General features: G+C 39.5%; 2 protein-coding genes across 5 annotated transcripts in view; one reads left to right on the top strand and one right to left on the bottom strand.

Moving 5' to 3' along the window:
• Positions 1 to 15,741, bottom strand: part of LOC122322572 (probable serine/threonine-protein kinase dyrk1) — a 113,252-nt gene that overhangs the window by 17,489 nt on the left and 80,022 nt on the right. The window lies entirely within an intron of this gene.
• Positions 7,747 to 11,728, top strand: LOC6558974 (adenylyl cyclase X E). 4 transcript variants are annotated; one of them, XM_032742578.1, is made up of 13 exons: positions 7,747 to 7,820; positions 7,887 to 8,027; positions 8,091 to 8,250; positions 8,309 to 9,068; positions 9,128 to 9,228; positions 9,287 to 9,608; positions 9,667 to 10,114; positions 10,165 to 10,272; positions 10,492 to 10,526; positions 10,590 to 10,684; positions 10,749 to 10,900; positions 10,972 to 11,110; positions 11,170 to 11,728. In XM_032742578.1, the coding sequence occupies exons 1-13, from the start codon at positions 7,764 to 7,766 to the stop codon at positions 11,703 to 11,705; spliced, it is 3,054 nt and encodes a 1,017-aa protein (XP_032598469.1). In that variant the 5' UTR covers positions 7,747 to 7,763; the 3' UTR covers positions 11,706 to 11,728. The 4 variants fall into 4 exon arrangements, with proteins under 4 accessions (XP_032598469.1, XP_032598464.1, XP_001984836.1 ...); XM_032742573.1 differs by having other exon boundaries at positions 10,165 to 10,323; XM_001984800.2 differs by having other exon boundaries at positions 10,165 to 10,526.

Raw genomic sequence — 15,741 nt, 5'->3', positions numbered from 1 at the left:
TTGGGTGTTTCAGGCCACTCACAGAGCTTTTGTCAAATGTCGGCCGATGTCAAAGCAGCGAACGTCGTGACCATAAATCACAGGCGGGCCAGTGAATGTCCAATGCAAAAACAGGGCAAGGGGTTAAGGGTCAGGCCATGCAGATTGAAGCAATAATTTTGGAGCACTTTAAAGTTGGCTTACGCAAGGCATACAACCCTCTTTAAGGTTCAATGAACTCCAAGCAATATCTTAAAATATGTTCAAGCATTTGGTGTATTTTAAACATTACATATGAGAGCTGCAGGCAGAACATTTGAAACTAAGAATGCACGAATCCTTTCAAATTAGGCATTTTTATTTGTAATCTGAAAAAGATTAGCTCTGAGATATATAGATAACTTAGTATGCTTTAAAAATAATCATTAATATATGAAAAGGTTGTTCAAGTACCTAAGCTCTAGCGTTGAATAGCCTATCTTCTGTTGAGATTCAATTGCTCCCACCTACATATTCGCCTCATTGTTGTTGCTTTTAGGGGAGGCTCGGACTCAACTCAAGTGTAAAATTAAAACTCGAGCAATGAAAAATCATCAACGTCAGCCCCATACACGCTCCTAGGGACGGAGACACACTCTGTCTCCCCCACCGAGGCCCACAGGGTGTTTTGAAAAAAAAATATATAACAGTAGCAAGAATTTTTGTTAGGGGGTTGCTGACAATGCGTCTGGGTATCGACTGCAAAAAATATGAGCTACAGAAACGCCCAGCGATCAAAGGCAACCAAGCTGCGGGTGTGGAGCACTCGAACAGGGATTGGGGAATGGGAAATGGATTGGGGGAGCTTCTCTGATGAATGAAGGCCTTGAGGGGCCGTGTGGAGACGATGACAATGTCAATGGCGACATTGAAACCGGAAAATTGCTGCGGGTCTTTGGCAATTTATAAGCGACCCCATCTGAATTCTCGTCGCCCGCAAAGCATTTATTGATAAATTTTCAAGAATATAAAAAAGAAAACTGCACAAAAATCCATACCTAATTGAGACGATTAGTGGGCAAAGCACACAAATACACACAGAGACACACACACACCCACACATACACGAAATATCTGCCGTGTCACCCAAAAAGGAGCGAGTGCGAAGCTTCAACCTTTGACATGAATGAACCGTGTAATTTATAAACTTTGAGTAAATTGTGTTCTATTCCAAGTGTTGGCCATTCGACTCGACGCCCCTCCCTCCCTCAGCTGCCTGTCATTGACATATTGCGCGTCATCACAAAAATATTAACTGTTCATTGACAAGCGCCTCAGTCGGGCCATCGTCGCTGACATCGCCTGTCAACAGTTTCCTCCTATGGAACAAGTATCCATCCAGATGGCAACAGCTTCAACTCAGCAATAGTTGAAATATTGTGCTTATTCAACTGCTGATGGAGCTGGTCAGAGTCAACTTGTCTGCTAATAGAAATTGTCTGGACAATTTAAGACAACGTTCCAAACTCAGATGTGGTTAGAAAAATTCGTATTATTGCCAGACATAGAATATACTGATATTAGCGACACTCCACTTCTTGTTTTCACTTCGATAAAAATCGAAGATCCAAATTGGAATTCAAACTGATTTCAAAATTAAATAGACTGGTATAGATTGAATTACGCTCTTATACAACTTAATTATTATTTTAGATCCTGTTTGCATATCACTGCAACCATTAATACTTAAGTATCGCTATATCGATTAATATCGAAGCTCTGGTCACACATGAATTGTATTTTTTGCATTGTATTATATTATATTATATCGCAGTCAAAACCAAATAAAACCTCTTTTCTAAACACGTCTGCTCACTTTACTAAATTCATAACGATTTTTCCTCTTTGAGCTGGTGACCACACCAATTATATCGATGGATATCGATATTTTACAGATGTTATCTTAGAGTATGTGTAAGTGTTACGTCACTAGCGGCCTGCTACACATTGGAATATTTTAAGCAACATAAAAATAATATTTTTTGATTTTAAATGCAATGAAAAAATACCCGCAGGAATGCTGAAAAGTTAACTGATCGTCGAGAGCTCGCCAACTACTTATTTGTAGTTTACTTAGCCTGTCAAGCACATGCAAATACTAAATGCAAATTAGTACACCCCGACCACATTTCGAAAAGGCAACTTAATTAATTCACCCACTTTGTGGAAAACCTCAGCCAAAAAATGTCAATAGCACAAAGCTCGCAACTTTCAACGCAAATGATATAAAAAAAAAAACAAAATACTCAACAAAAAAGAGAGGAAGAAATAAGAAAATGAAAGCTTTGCAAAGAAACGCAGAAGTTTTTGCCACTGCCATTGCCATTGCCGTAGCTGTTGCTGTTGCTGTTGCCATCGTTTTCGACATTGCCGTAGTCGAGGATATTACAAAATCCATTAAAATTCTATTTCCTGCCATCAAACTGCCCAAAGTTAAATAAAGCGCGGCAAGCACTCGCCGACCGTATAAATCGAGAGAGCTACCCGGCACTGAAACCGAAAAATACATAATAATAATAAACGACGACGGCAACTGAAATTAAAGGCAAAAACATACAGAAACTGCCACTGACAAATTCTGCGGTGGTTGTGAGCGGAGTGGGGGCGCTGTGGGTTCAGCAAGTATAGGGACAACTTCAGAGTCGTCGCTGCTCGAGAGGTGCAGTCGAACGTTGACTGCATTTCAAGGCGACTTAAATGCAACGAGAAACGGAAAGAATATGAAAAAAGAAACAAGTCAGAGCGTTACAGTCGGACGTAGACGACTGCAGAATACCCTGATGCTTAGTTGATACGGGTCTGCTGTGAGTGTGCGTGTCTCGACCATTGAAAAATCACGAAATGGATATCTTAAATTTGCTTTCTCCGATTTGTGAGGGCAGACTTAACCCACAGATTAATACTACATTCAAAAATGGTCCGCTACTCTAGCTCGGAAATCACTTCCCCATAAGTACTACATTCATAGTTGGAACACGATTATCGCTTGAAATACAAGTTAAAATTGTACACTCAAATAGTCAAACTGGTAGGTCGAATGTTTCCACTGCCATAAGTTTCTTAAGAACCCGATTTTTAAAAACAAGGCGATTTTTGATCAGGGTTTGACTTCTACATAAATACTGCATTCGAAGTAAAAATCGCTGTTGCAGCTCGACATTCATGCTCAAATTATAACGTCGTAAATTTGTTTTAGGGATGGGTCAAAACTTTGCACAGCCACAACTTTGGCAAAAGTGACCCCATTGCAGAAATATATGTGCCAATCTTTAAAGGAGCTCAAATCTACCTTTCACGTTTATTGACACTAGCTGACATATTTTGGAAGATATATGATTGCATCGATTTCTCAGCATGGCACCCTATTTTAACAATTTGTCTGACGTGACCCGAAAAGAGGGGCGTTCATAAGGACGGACAGACGGCAAGAACAAAACCAATATACTCCTCTACCTGCTGTATCAGAGTAAACAAAAAAAAAAAAGAAAACTAATAAGCCAACGCAGTGAACTGCAGTTGGCAGGCTCAAAGCAGAGCTCCCGTACCAACCATCCGACCAACCAGCCAACCAGGCAGTCTGCCCCGTCAGCCCAGTGGCATTAAAAAGGTATAAGCGTAGTTAATAAAGTTGCAAGTGGTCGTCAGCATCCTCAACTCAAGCGTCTGGCTGAGGTTTGACATTTGGGTTGCTCCCTCTTGCTAGGTCTCCTATTTTATTATAAAATGCAGCGTCGTCGTCGTCGTCATTGCTTATTAATCCCCATGTAAATCCCAGCTATGTGTATCGCCCATCACGACGCTGCTGTTGCTGCTGCTGCTCGTTGTTATTGTGCCTGTCCAAGCATCAATAAATGTTCTATAATACCAAACTGCGAGCCAACAACAACAACATGAACAGCAGGAAAAGCTACAGTAATCCCTCCTCCAACAACAAGAACATTTGCAATATTAACATTTCCGCCCAGTTTGCAGAACAACAGGAACAACAACAAGTTGCGCAAATAAAAAACATAGTTTAGATATAATGAATACAGCTTAACTTGGCTAAAATGAGTTGGCGTTCTTCAAACTCGCCCGCTAAGCAGCAAATTCTGTTGATGTTGGCGTTTTTTTTTTCTTCGTATTTTATTTCAATTCATCATGTTGTGCACAGTTTGCTCCACCATTTTATTAAGTATTTTTTCCATGGATTTATTTTGTAATTTTCGTGGATTTTATTGCATAATTAAAACAGTTTATAAACAGAGTTAGCAATGCATTAAGTGCGTGCGAGTGAGAAAGATATCTGCATATTTGATATATTTGAAACAGCAACTGCAGATTTTATGAAAATATACTGAATACAAATAAATCTATGCAGTGAACATTAATTTGCCACAAAAACTCTTAACGTGGAAAATGTTATACAAAACGAAACTTTATATTAAATAACCCTTCAGACATACTTATTGAAATTATCATTAACCAACATTATCTTTTGTATTAATCAAATTTATTGTATTTATATCTATGTTCCTAAGTTCCGACCTTAGTTAAAGAAAGCTTTATTTTGAAAGATAAACATGTTTACCTCGAATAATCTGATCCGTTATAATGTTTACTTATATACTCATGATCTGCAAGCGCAATAAAACAAAGCATGATTCACGGACTCTGACCGGCCAGCTGGAGTTGGCCATAAATTTGTAGTTGTCACTACAAAAGTTCATTATTTTAACTGTGGAGCTGCGTGCTTGGCACTTGCTCGGTATCAGACCATGGCAACTGCCACATGGCCAGCAGCTTGCAGCTTGGAGCCGGGCAACTTTTGCTGCAGAAAATAAACAGCAGCCGTTACCCGTTTGCCAACCAATGAAAAACAATTAAACGAGCTCCTCTTTCTTTCACACACACTCAAATGTATGACTACGCTCTGCCAGAGAACAATTGAAAATCTTTTTAAGTAATTTCCGCACGTAATCCAAGATTATTGCTGTTATTTATACGCTCACACAGAGGGTATGGATATTTCGTCATAGCATTTGTAATACATTTCCTGAACAGAACAAACATTACCACATTTATAAGTACATCAGCCACTTAAAAGATCCATCAAGAATGTGATATTTTTTGGCTGCAAACAAATACATATGGGTTATTATAAAGAGATCATTTTCAAATAAAATTCTATTGTCTTTGAGTCTTTGGTTATATTAGACCCATTTACATTTTGTTCGAGTATTTCGTCGTCGAGCAAACTCTCTTGTGGAACACTTTGGTTGCCTTGGCTTAAGCCAAGTGGGTAAAATACGAAAAAATATTGCAAGAAACTGCAATTGTATTGCGCCTCGTAACACATTGCAGATGGCGCATGTTTTTAATTCATTTCGGCAGTTACTCAGAGGCTTGTCCTTTATTATTTTTTATGCAGTAAAAACAATAATTGGTACAATAACATAAGTGAATGGAGAATCGCAACTTGGTTTTCAAGTCAATTGCGAGTTTTTGAAGAGAACTCTTTAAATAATGAATATTTATTGTAAGTAACAGAATTGTAAAGGCTTATCCATGCAATTAGAACATACGTAAATGCCTCATTTTATAGAAGTCAACTAGAAAATCTAGTTGCATAAATAAGTAAGTAAATGAAGTCTTCATCGACATTGAAAACAATTCGCACAGCAATTGCGAAAGTGAATTGCAATGTTTCTTCTACGAAAATGACTTTCGTGTGTCATTTTCACTAATCAATAATTCATACGAAGCAGTATAGACGAATACTGATTTGAGCACAGTGAAAATTTAATTTTTCCATATTTTTATAATTGTATTTATGAATATATGTTATGAATGCTTGGTATTATTTAATAAATACTGTTCTGAATATGGAGCAGCAATTAATTTTGGCCAGCTGCAATTAACTGTCTCCCGCAACTCTAATGACATTTTAATTATAATTTGCTAAAATGGTTTTTAGCAACCAGAATTTTCATATTTAATAAATATATAATACGGATTTTATGAAATTAAATATGGAGATAAAAATCCTTTTCATGTACATACAATTTTGTCTTATTCATTGCTGCACTTAAGCTTTACTTAAATTCTGTTATTGTTTATATTTAGTGTTTCAATCGTATTTATATGTTATATATTTATTACATTATGTCAGTTTAGGCATTTAGAATTTAGCTCTGATTATCACTGCCCAATTTGTACACCTTTCCTATGGATAATAAATAAACGTACAAATAATAATTAATGTCTGAGATCCAGAGATTCATCTACCCACTCAATGCCGCTATCTCGTTCAATTGCCACCTTGGTAATTACGCTTAACTATCTCATTGTCGATTGCAGTGGCGAGTGGCAGGGGTGGCAGGTGGTAAAACTGGGCCAGAAGTTGAATTAAACATGCGGCATCCACGGCAGTAGCAAGCCGATGAGCTCAGCCCCAGGCGCGAAGGAAAAATAACAACAACAAAATAAGCACAGCTGCCTAGAAGATGTCTAGGTAGCGTCTAGGCATGTTGGTGGGTGGGGGGAAAGGTGGAGGGATGGAGGGTGGACACGTTGAAAACAATGAACCCATGAGACAACCAAATGACACTTAATTTTTCAAAATAGAGGACGACTCTAACAACTCTGAGATGCGCTGGATGAACGCTAGTCGGATGGGTGACGACGAGTGGCTGAGTCCGACACCTGTTCATTGTTTTTAAGTGCAAAAATCTGTATAAGTGCCCCAGCTCTCCTTGAGTATGAATGTATGTGCGTGAGAGTGTTAATGTGTGTGTGTGTACGCTCCTAGCTGCTGTCTTGCTGCGTAATTTGTCGCCCAAGTAATTAGTGAGATTTAAATTGCTTCTCTCCGCCGTCGTTCTTTCTTGGCTTCCGCCACACTCAACGGTAAGGCAACACTTCGACTTATATTAAATGCATTAAGTGCTTGTCGCTCCCAACTTTCGCCTAAGCGTTTCAATTAGTTTTCATAGTCACGAGGTGGCCTATTCTCCCTCAATCTATACTTCTGCTGCGTCTTAATTAGTATATGCATACAGACATATATATATATTTATACATATACATACATATATACCTTGCTGGCTTGCAACAAAAAAGGTTCGCCTAGGACGACAATATCAGTCTTGTTGGTCTGTGGGCGTGGCAGGAGTGATGGGCGTTGTGCTCGTTGTGTAATGCGAGACAAACGCGTTAAATTAGCACAAATTAGATTTTAATTATACACAATGTATATCTCGCCATTCATCCAGACTCCCAGTTCGACATTCTGCCTTAAGGCTGGATACAATTTTCGTAAACCTCGCGACAAATGTTTCTGTAATTGCAGGTCAGGATGATAACTGTAGCTTAAGCAAATTACAGATACATTTTGTCTTGGCAAATCATTGAATATTCTTCTTTTTATGAACTCTTTCCGTATCGTCAGCTATATTTGCAGGTGTGATGTCTTGTAAGAGATGCGCCGATAATCGGGTCAGTAGTAGTATCACTAGAATATCGATATCTCAGCAGCATCGATACATTCGTTTACAGCCAGCGGTGGAAGACGGGCGCTTGAAGAGCAATTAAACACGAGTTGAACTTCACCAACCACCAACAACAACAATACAATAAATATCTACATATATTAGCTTATGCCGAAATGTAAACAACAAAATGTTTTGAGTAATAATAAACTATTTTTCATATCACACACTCCTTGATTGTATAGAGCACACTTATACATTTTTAGTTATAGTGAAATGGTTTGCATATTCGATTTTAGCAAAGAGATCGCCTGGGAGCGAGGCTACCTAAAGGTAAGGCTGCACTCCAAGACCATCCTAATGACTAATTTCCACTGCACCACATCACACATCTATTAGAAAAAATGCCTTCAGTTGGGTGTGGAACAAGAATATGGTTCGTACGAGAGACGGCTGCGCTGCAGCTCGACCGGTGTGTTTATCTTCCTGCACACTGCTTTGACTGCGCTTCACTGTATCCTGCTGTTATGGACATGTGACGTGGGCATTTATACGATATCGGTGTGGTAAACTAACTGGTCATTATTTTGTTTGCATTTACAGTATTGTGAAATAATTTATTTCGATGTTTTCTTGTATCTGGTCAATGCAACACTCACGATTCTGGTGCTGAGTACCAACTTTAACGATAAGTTTGTGGAGGCACATAGTTGGATAATGCTTGTCACATCACTGGCTGTCGTTTTTCTGATGGTTGTAGTGGGTTCGTATCCAACTAGATATTAAACTAAAATCGATTAATTGACTGAATACTGCCGCAGATCTAATACTTCACTTGTATCATTATTATTTTAACGACTGGAATATCGGCACGTTCTACGATACATACGTTCTTCTAATGATATATTTATTTCTCCCCGTTCCCTTTCTCAAATGGCCGATTATACTTGGATGTTCGGTATCTATAATCTACACCATTTATAGGTTTTGTTACACATCTACCAGGTATCCCATCGTGGAGTTCTTCGATGCTACGAATATGCTTCATCATTTGTGCCTCAATATTATGGGCATTTTTTATCGCGGGATAAGCGATATCGTTTTGCGCTCTTCGTTCCTCGATCGTTATCAGTATGTGATGGAGGATGTTTCGCTACGCAGTGCACGTAAGCGGGAGAAACTCCTGCTGGACAGCATTCTTCCACCTCAAATAGCACGACCCTTCCAAGCGGACATTCGCAATCGCATTGCCTTGGCGGGCAAACGAAATCGAAAATCTATCCAGAACATGAGCCAGCATATTATGGCTATTGAAAGTCATACCGATGTCACTATCCTGTACGCAGATGTTGTCAACTACACCCATCTAACCACAACTCTGACAGTAAATGAACTTGTCACTCTGCTGCATGATTTATATGGCAGATTTGATGTTGCAGCCGGACACTTCAATGTGCAACGCATCAAATTCTTAGGTGACTGCTACTATTGTGTGGCAGGTCTGACACGACCTAATCCGGATCATGCCAAGTGTTGTGTCGAACTGGGACATTGTATGATTGCAAACATTCGGGAAGTTCAGTTAGTACTTGACACAACTCTAAAGAGTCCGTTTTCTTACTCCTATCTGCTACTTTCAGACAGCACAGAAATCTGAACATTGATATGCGTATTGGTGTACACTCTGGCTCAATACTGGCCGGCGCTATAGGCATAGCAAAGTTGCAGTTTGACATTTGGGGTACTGTCCATATGGCATTAATTTTAACTTGAACTTATACCTGTGATTTGTATGATAGGAAATGATGTGGATATTGCGAATCTATTGGAATCGACAGGCTTGCCCGGACATATTCATATCAGTCAAAGGACACTTGACATGATGATCGACCACTCGTACGAGATTCTACCCGGCACCCAGGAGGCCCGCGATAATCCCTATTTGCAAAGTAACAGAATTCGAACGTATCTCATTGCTGGCATCGATATTTACATAGTTGACTATGAATTCTCAAGTAAGGAGTCCATTAGCTTCGATAGAAACTCCCTTAATGATTCGCACAATGGAATTGTCCTAGAGCTGCGTAAGGAGCTTGCGAATCTGCCAACTGGTGCTTTTCAGTGTGTCCCAATATAAATTGGCTTATCGTATGTTGACTTAACGTGTTCTCATCCACAGCATTAAGAATCTTCTTGGATTTTTCAAAAAGAAACAAACAAAGTATGATCGCCCATTGTTCGGATTTTTCTTACTGCACTTTTTCGATCCTCGTCTCGAGTATAAATATATGCGACAGCCAGATTATTTGTTAAGGTACAGCGTACTGCTATCATGGTGTGTTGGCATCAGTTTAATCTACATACAGATGATATCAAATAGTGGCCGTGAATCCAATCACTATTTTGTTGTCGCCAGTTTTATAATAATGATGACCCTGCAGCTCTTCATAACTTGGTACAAGAAAGTCTGCCATTGGCGATACAAAAAAGTGCCTACTCACAAGTTTTCCAGCTTTAGTTGTTTGATATTTCGCATTGCGGACTTCATTGAACGGAATCTCATTATACGAATGGTTATGTACATGCTCACTATAATATCATACTACTGTGTTATAGCTCTGGTGCTGGTAAGAGTATTAATTAAGAAGACGTGTGTATTTCAAATATCATTGCCTAGATGGACTGTGATATTAAGATGTTCGAGTTGGCGCATATTGAGAGCAAGCTGTATCATTATGAATCAGATCCATATCTCTGCTTTCAGCCCTGGGTACTCACAGACATGGTATGCTTAATATTGGGCATTAGTATGCTATTCGCACGTATACCCTGGATGGTAAAGATCATAGTTAGCACACTGGAAGTGGCAACGTATTTGCTTCTTATGCTTTTTCAATTTGAATACATTATTCATCATAGCAGCACAACGAATCCATACTTTCAATCAGAATATGCGCACAGCTTGATTCTTGTAATTACATTGATAAGCCTATATTTTATGCAGCGACAGGCGGAGTTTAACAACAGGGTCAACTTTAAGTGAGTAGCTGAGTAACTTCAATGGCCACCATCAAAATATATGTTGGCACTGCATCATCACAGCTGGAAAATGGAGCTGATAAGAAAACAGCAGGCTGCGAATATCACCAATAAATCGATAACTATTTTACTGAAAAACATATTGCCATCCCATGTCGGTATGATTGTGTTGAGTTATCTAATTTTCTCAAATTCCAATTGTAATTTAATTATTGTTTACAGTCAATGTCTATCTGACATCGCTGGCCAAAAACGAGCTTTACCATGAAGACTACAAAATGGTATCCGTTATGTTCGCCTCCCTTCAAAAGATTCAAATGGATTTGCCCAATTTGCGTATTCTCAACGAGATCATTTGCGAATTTGATCAAGTCGTAAGATCAATTTATATATTTATTTGTATGCCGTACATTTGTAATGAGTTTAAGCTTCACTTTTGCTGTAGTTGTCCCATTATAGGAAAGGCTTCTCAGTGGATAAGATCAAAATTGTGGGCAGTACTTATATGGCAGCCTGTGGACTGGACCCACGATTCTCCAGTTCTCTGTACGAGCGGAAAAGCTCATATGAATATTCTTATAATGGTAAGTGATTATCTTAGATAATAACATCGAAGTATATGCCAATTATTCAATTATTGTAGCTTATCGTAACCGACGCCTTACTCATTTCGCTAAAGAAAACAAGTCGAATGACGACATAAGTGTGCAGAATGAAGAAGTGGTCTTTGTACTAACTGCTTTTGCATTGGATCTAATGCGAACTGTGTGGGTGTGCAACAATGTCTATGACAGATTTCCCACCGATCGTCAATTGTCTGTTGGTGAACTGACCATTGGCATATCCAGTGGCGAGGTAATGGCCGGCGTTGTCGGTGCCTCCCAGGTGCACTATGATATCTGGGGAAACCCTGTGAATATGGCATCACGCATGAATTATACAGGAACTGCCGGCAAGATACATCTAACCAAGGAGAGTGCCTTAATACTGGACAAATACGGAATACAATGTGACTACCGTGGCATGACCTTTGTCAAGGGTCGTGGCGAGCTACCGACCTATTTTGTGGGCATCGACGAGAACTATGAGTTCAAGCACACTCCAGCGTACGCCGAGGGGAAAGTATCGATATTTGTACCAGAGGACAATAATCTTAATGATACCGATTCTAATGAATGATTTAGATATATATTTTGGCCACGAATAGCCATAAAAAACAAATTCTAAATAAAAATTATGGAATGATAGATCTGAACCTGATTTCTCGATTGTCAATACTTTTACCCAATCCAAGAACAGCTGCGTGCGGGCAAACACACGTGGCTGATTGTTAAGCTAATATGTATAACGCTGGGCAAATATAATCAGGAGAAAATATTTATTTTTTCCAGCTGCCCTTATGCATCACCCTTGCAACTTAGCTTGCCGCATTGTGTTACCAAGTCAAACAGTGACGTGTGCTGGTGAGTAAATATTTCTTTAGTAACTGGAAAGATTGCACAATTTGAGTACTGCAAAATTTTGGAAATCATCAAGGCAACATGACAGACAAAAGGAAGCACGTTGCATAAATGCTCTACTCAATTATTTATTTCAATTTGTGCTGTTAACCTTTGACAACGCGAGTTTCAATTAAAAACCATTGAAGGACCCAAAATCTCTGGGGCTGTTTGCCGTCAACTAATGGCCTACCAGCGAATCTCTCTTTGACACGTGTGAAAGACAAATATACACATATATGTGGCACAACCAACCATACACTTGGGAGTGATCCTCCCAATGGGGAACTCAACGTCCAACTGAACAGCCTGCCAATCAGTCGTAATTGAATTAGCGTTTAATTAGTACAACTACTTTGGTTAACTGCATGCTTTAGCACAAATTTTGCGATGATTTCGCAATTAATTTGCAATGTTTGAAATTTGCATTTATGAATTCACAACTTGGCAAACTTGTCGCCTTGTTGTGTGACCCCTGTCGAACCTGTCCTGACATGGCACTTATCAAAAATCCAATTAGGCGTCGCTTTCGGAATTTGCATTGACAAATTCGCGAGCACTAATGAGACGAGGGGCCACTGGTAGCAGGCCCAAGTCCCAAGTGAATTGTCCTCGATGCTAACGAGAGAAAGTGTTGTGAAATATTCCTAATCGCTGGCTATGGGATATCATATAGCTTATTTTTTTTAGTTAGTTAGTGAAAGAGTTTAAGGCGATATAAAATCAAGATTGCAAGAGACAATATTATTCCTAGAATATATATAAAATAGAGAGCTCGCACTAGCCTAATCTCATTTAATCGGATTATTTCACAGCAGTTTTCAATTGCGAAATAATGAAATGTTCGCAGATAATGCTCTTGGATTGTCCGCTAATTGCAGCGAGTCCGACAATAATTGGCGCAACATATTGACCCAATTTCTGGTGAATTGCTCAGCAATATTGAAGTTTACAAACTGCATGCATTTTTAACAGGCTGTCAGGCTGTTGAAAATGAGGAGGATGAATCAAAAAATGCACAGACGTGCTAAATGGGCAAAAGAAAGTTGCAATAAAATTGAAGAAACTGCAAGATGTGAGCACTATGTACTCTGAAACTTTGCAGCTGCAACAGCGTCGACTGTGTTGCCTGTCTATCATTTGGTCAATCAGTGGCATTGCCACGCCCCATCACTGCTGATGCCTGCCTGCCACCCCGACTGCAGTCATCCAGCCAGCTAAAAGTTAAACGCAGTCAAAGCGTGCAATTGCTTCAATGTTACGGCTGGCAACAGGGAACAGCTACGGGGACAGCTGGGTGGGGGAAGGGGGATGGGCTGGCTCTGCAGATGATTTGGTGGCATGGCGCGTGTCCAACGAGATGTTCCCACTGCTGTGCAACTGCTGGCGAAATCGTTGGCATCTCTGGTCGGTCGTTGCGTCTCTTTTTGCTTTTTGGTCATAAACTTTGCTTACGTGACAAGTTTAGTTTATTTCTTAAGTTGAACGGCGCGTTATGCGTTGCAGGACTCTGACGGGTGGGGACGGGAATACGGCAAGGCTGAAGCAACAAGACAGGACTTTTGCTTCAATACTTGGACTAGCTGGCTGGCTGGCTAGCTGGCTGGCAGCAGCCTGGCTCTTTTGGCGATGAAGTGTTGCTATTGTATTTTTCGCCTTTTGTGCAAACGAAAAAAATTATAATATATAAGAATGCTTGAGTGGAGAGTGCACAATTTGCAGATACCCTGCAACTATTTGTGAACATTGTGTGCATATGTATTTTATTGTATATGGTTCCAGTAATTATAAATAAAATTGTATTAATTATTTTTATCTGAATTTAAGATTAACATAAATTACAATATTCCCCACTCAAGCCGTACAGGGTATTATATAAAGAAAAGAAGTGACAATATCAACAGCAGCAGCAGCAGCCTGCAGGAAGCCAGCAAATTTAGCCAATGAAAATAACACGTGGCTTGCAACAAAATAGAAAAATGCAAATGCTACGGAACGCGGAACTTGTTAGAGTAATTAGATGCATTTTCCAGCTGAATTTCATATTTTTACAAGCTGGTAATTCTCTATAACGCCACTGATATTATACTGAAAGTTGTGATAGAACATTGCAGATACCCAGTATCCTTAGAAATGATCGAGTCAACTCTGCTTGTATAAGTCGAAATATCTCACTCTGTTTCTGGACATGTTTTCCCCTTTTTATTTGAAACGCAGCTGGGTGCCCAGCTGAAGGTAGGAGTGTCAGCGGGTGGGAGGGGTAAGTCTAGGTAGGTGAGGCAGCAGCGAAGGAAAAACGCTTATACGTACGAGTATAACCTAGATTTGTTATGACATAAAATTATTACGAAAAATGGTTATTACCCCGTTTACGTTTGAGTGAACGCATTTGTACGTGTTGACAATTTGTTAGCTTAGATAATGTTACAGCTGCAATAACAAAAACAAGAACAACAACAGCACGAATAGCAACAATGCCTTCAGGCAACTGGAAGAGCAAAAATATAAAAAGGGACAAGAAGAAAGCCATCATCATTGCTTTCCTTTAGCTTTGCTTTGTTTTGTGTTTCTTTTGGCTTGCTTTTGGTTTTGTGTATGCCATGACAATTTTATAAAATTCGCATTGCAAGGGTTAGCCACAATCACATACGCACATATTCACACACACACACACACATTTGCAGGGGAGGGTGTGACAGTTGGTCTGTGCGTGTCACAAGCCTGTCATTTTGGCTGCCACGCCCCCTTCAGCGCCCCCACACTTTGCCATTGACATGTCGGAATTTTAAAATTCTTTCATCGCATTTTGTTGGCATGGAAATTGCCAAAGTTTAAAGCTGACTGCCTGCCTGCCTGCCTGGCTGGCTGGCTGGCTGATTGCTAAAGCTAGCAGCTGTTGCCAGCGTTTATCTCCCATATATCCCCAGCTCAATCTCCAGCTCAAATCCCGAGCTCCGGTTCCCAATCCTCTGCAACTGTGCGCCAATTTTATTGTCACGCTGATTGTCACAATCAGCGGTATTTGCCTTTGACCAGAGTCATCTTCACTGCTTGAACTCCTGTCGTTTCGGTTGGGTTTGTTGCATTGGCTTTTTTATTGGGCCAAAATTGGCTAGAACTTGGTCAAGTTTCAAGTTTTTAAATAAATTTGACTATAGTTATGCCAGCTGAATGGTTCCCCAAAAAAAAAAACAACAAAATATAGATTTGCCATAAAAGTTAATTTGAAATGTGTAGGCAAACGAAACAAGTTTAATTGGTGGTTGGCTTTGTTTGTTTTGCTGACCTGCATAACAATGAGCTTAAAATAATATCGGATGACCTTTACTAAATTAAATTTCGAAATCCGTTTCAGTTGGGTAAAAATCACTTAAACACTTATTACTGTTACTACAAAGGATAGTTATTCTTTATTTTTGGACTCAGTCCAATGCAATTCAACTTAAGAAAATGAAAGCAATGCTGCTCTAGTGCAGAAAGCAATTATTTTTAAATGTGTGTACAAGAACTGTTTTATTACAACTTTTTAAACAGGGTACACAGTATAATAGCTACTGTAAAATATAAACTATGGGTAACGAAAACTTAAACATGCTGCCATATTCGCCTGAGAGAAAATAATCCTGCGAGTTAACCAACCACTTTGCTAGCACACACACACACACACACACACACACACACACACACACACACACACAGCACACGCACACACACAC

Source organism: Drosophila grimshawi, unplaced genomic scaffold (genome assembly GCF_018153295.1).
Source record: "Drosophila grimshawi isolate 15287-2541.00 unplaced genomic scaffold, ASM1815329v1 contig_44, whole genome shotgun sequence".
Lineage (NCBI taxonomy): Eukaryota > Metazoa > Arthropoda > Insecta > Diptera > Drosophilidae > Drosophila > Drosophila grimshawi.
The sequence above is the reverse complement of the archived record's forward strand: the minus strand, read 5'-3'. Positions and strand labels throughout refer to the sequence as shown.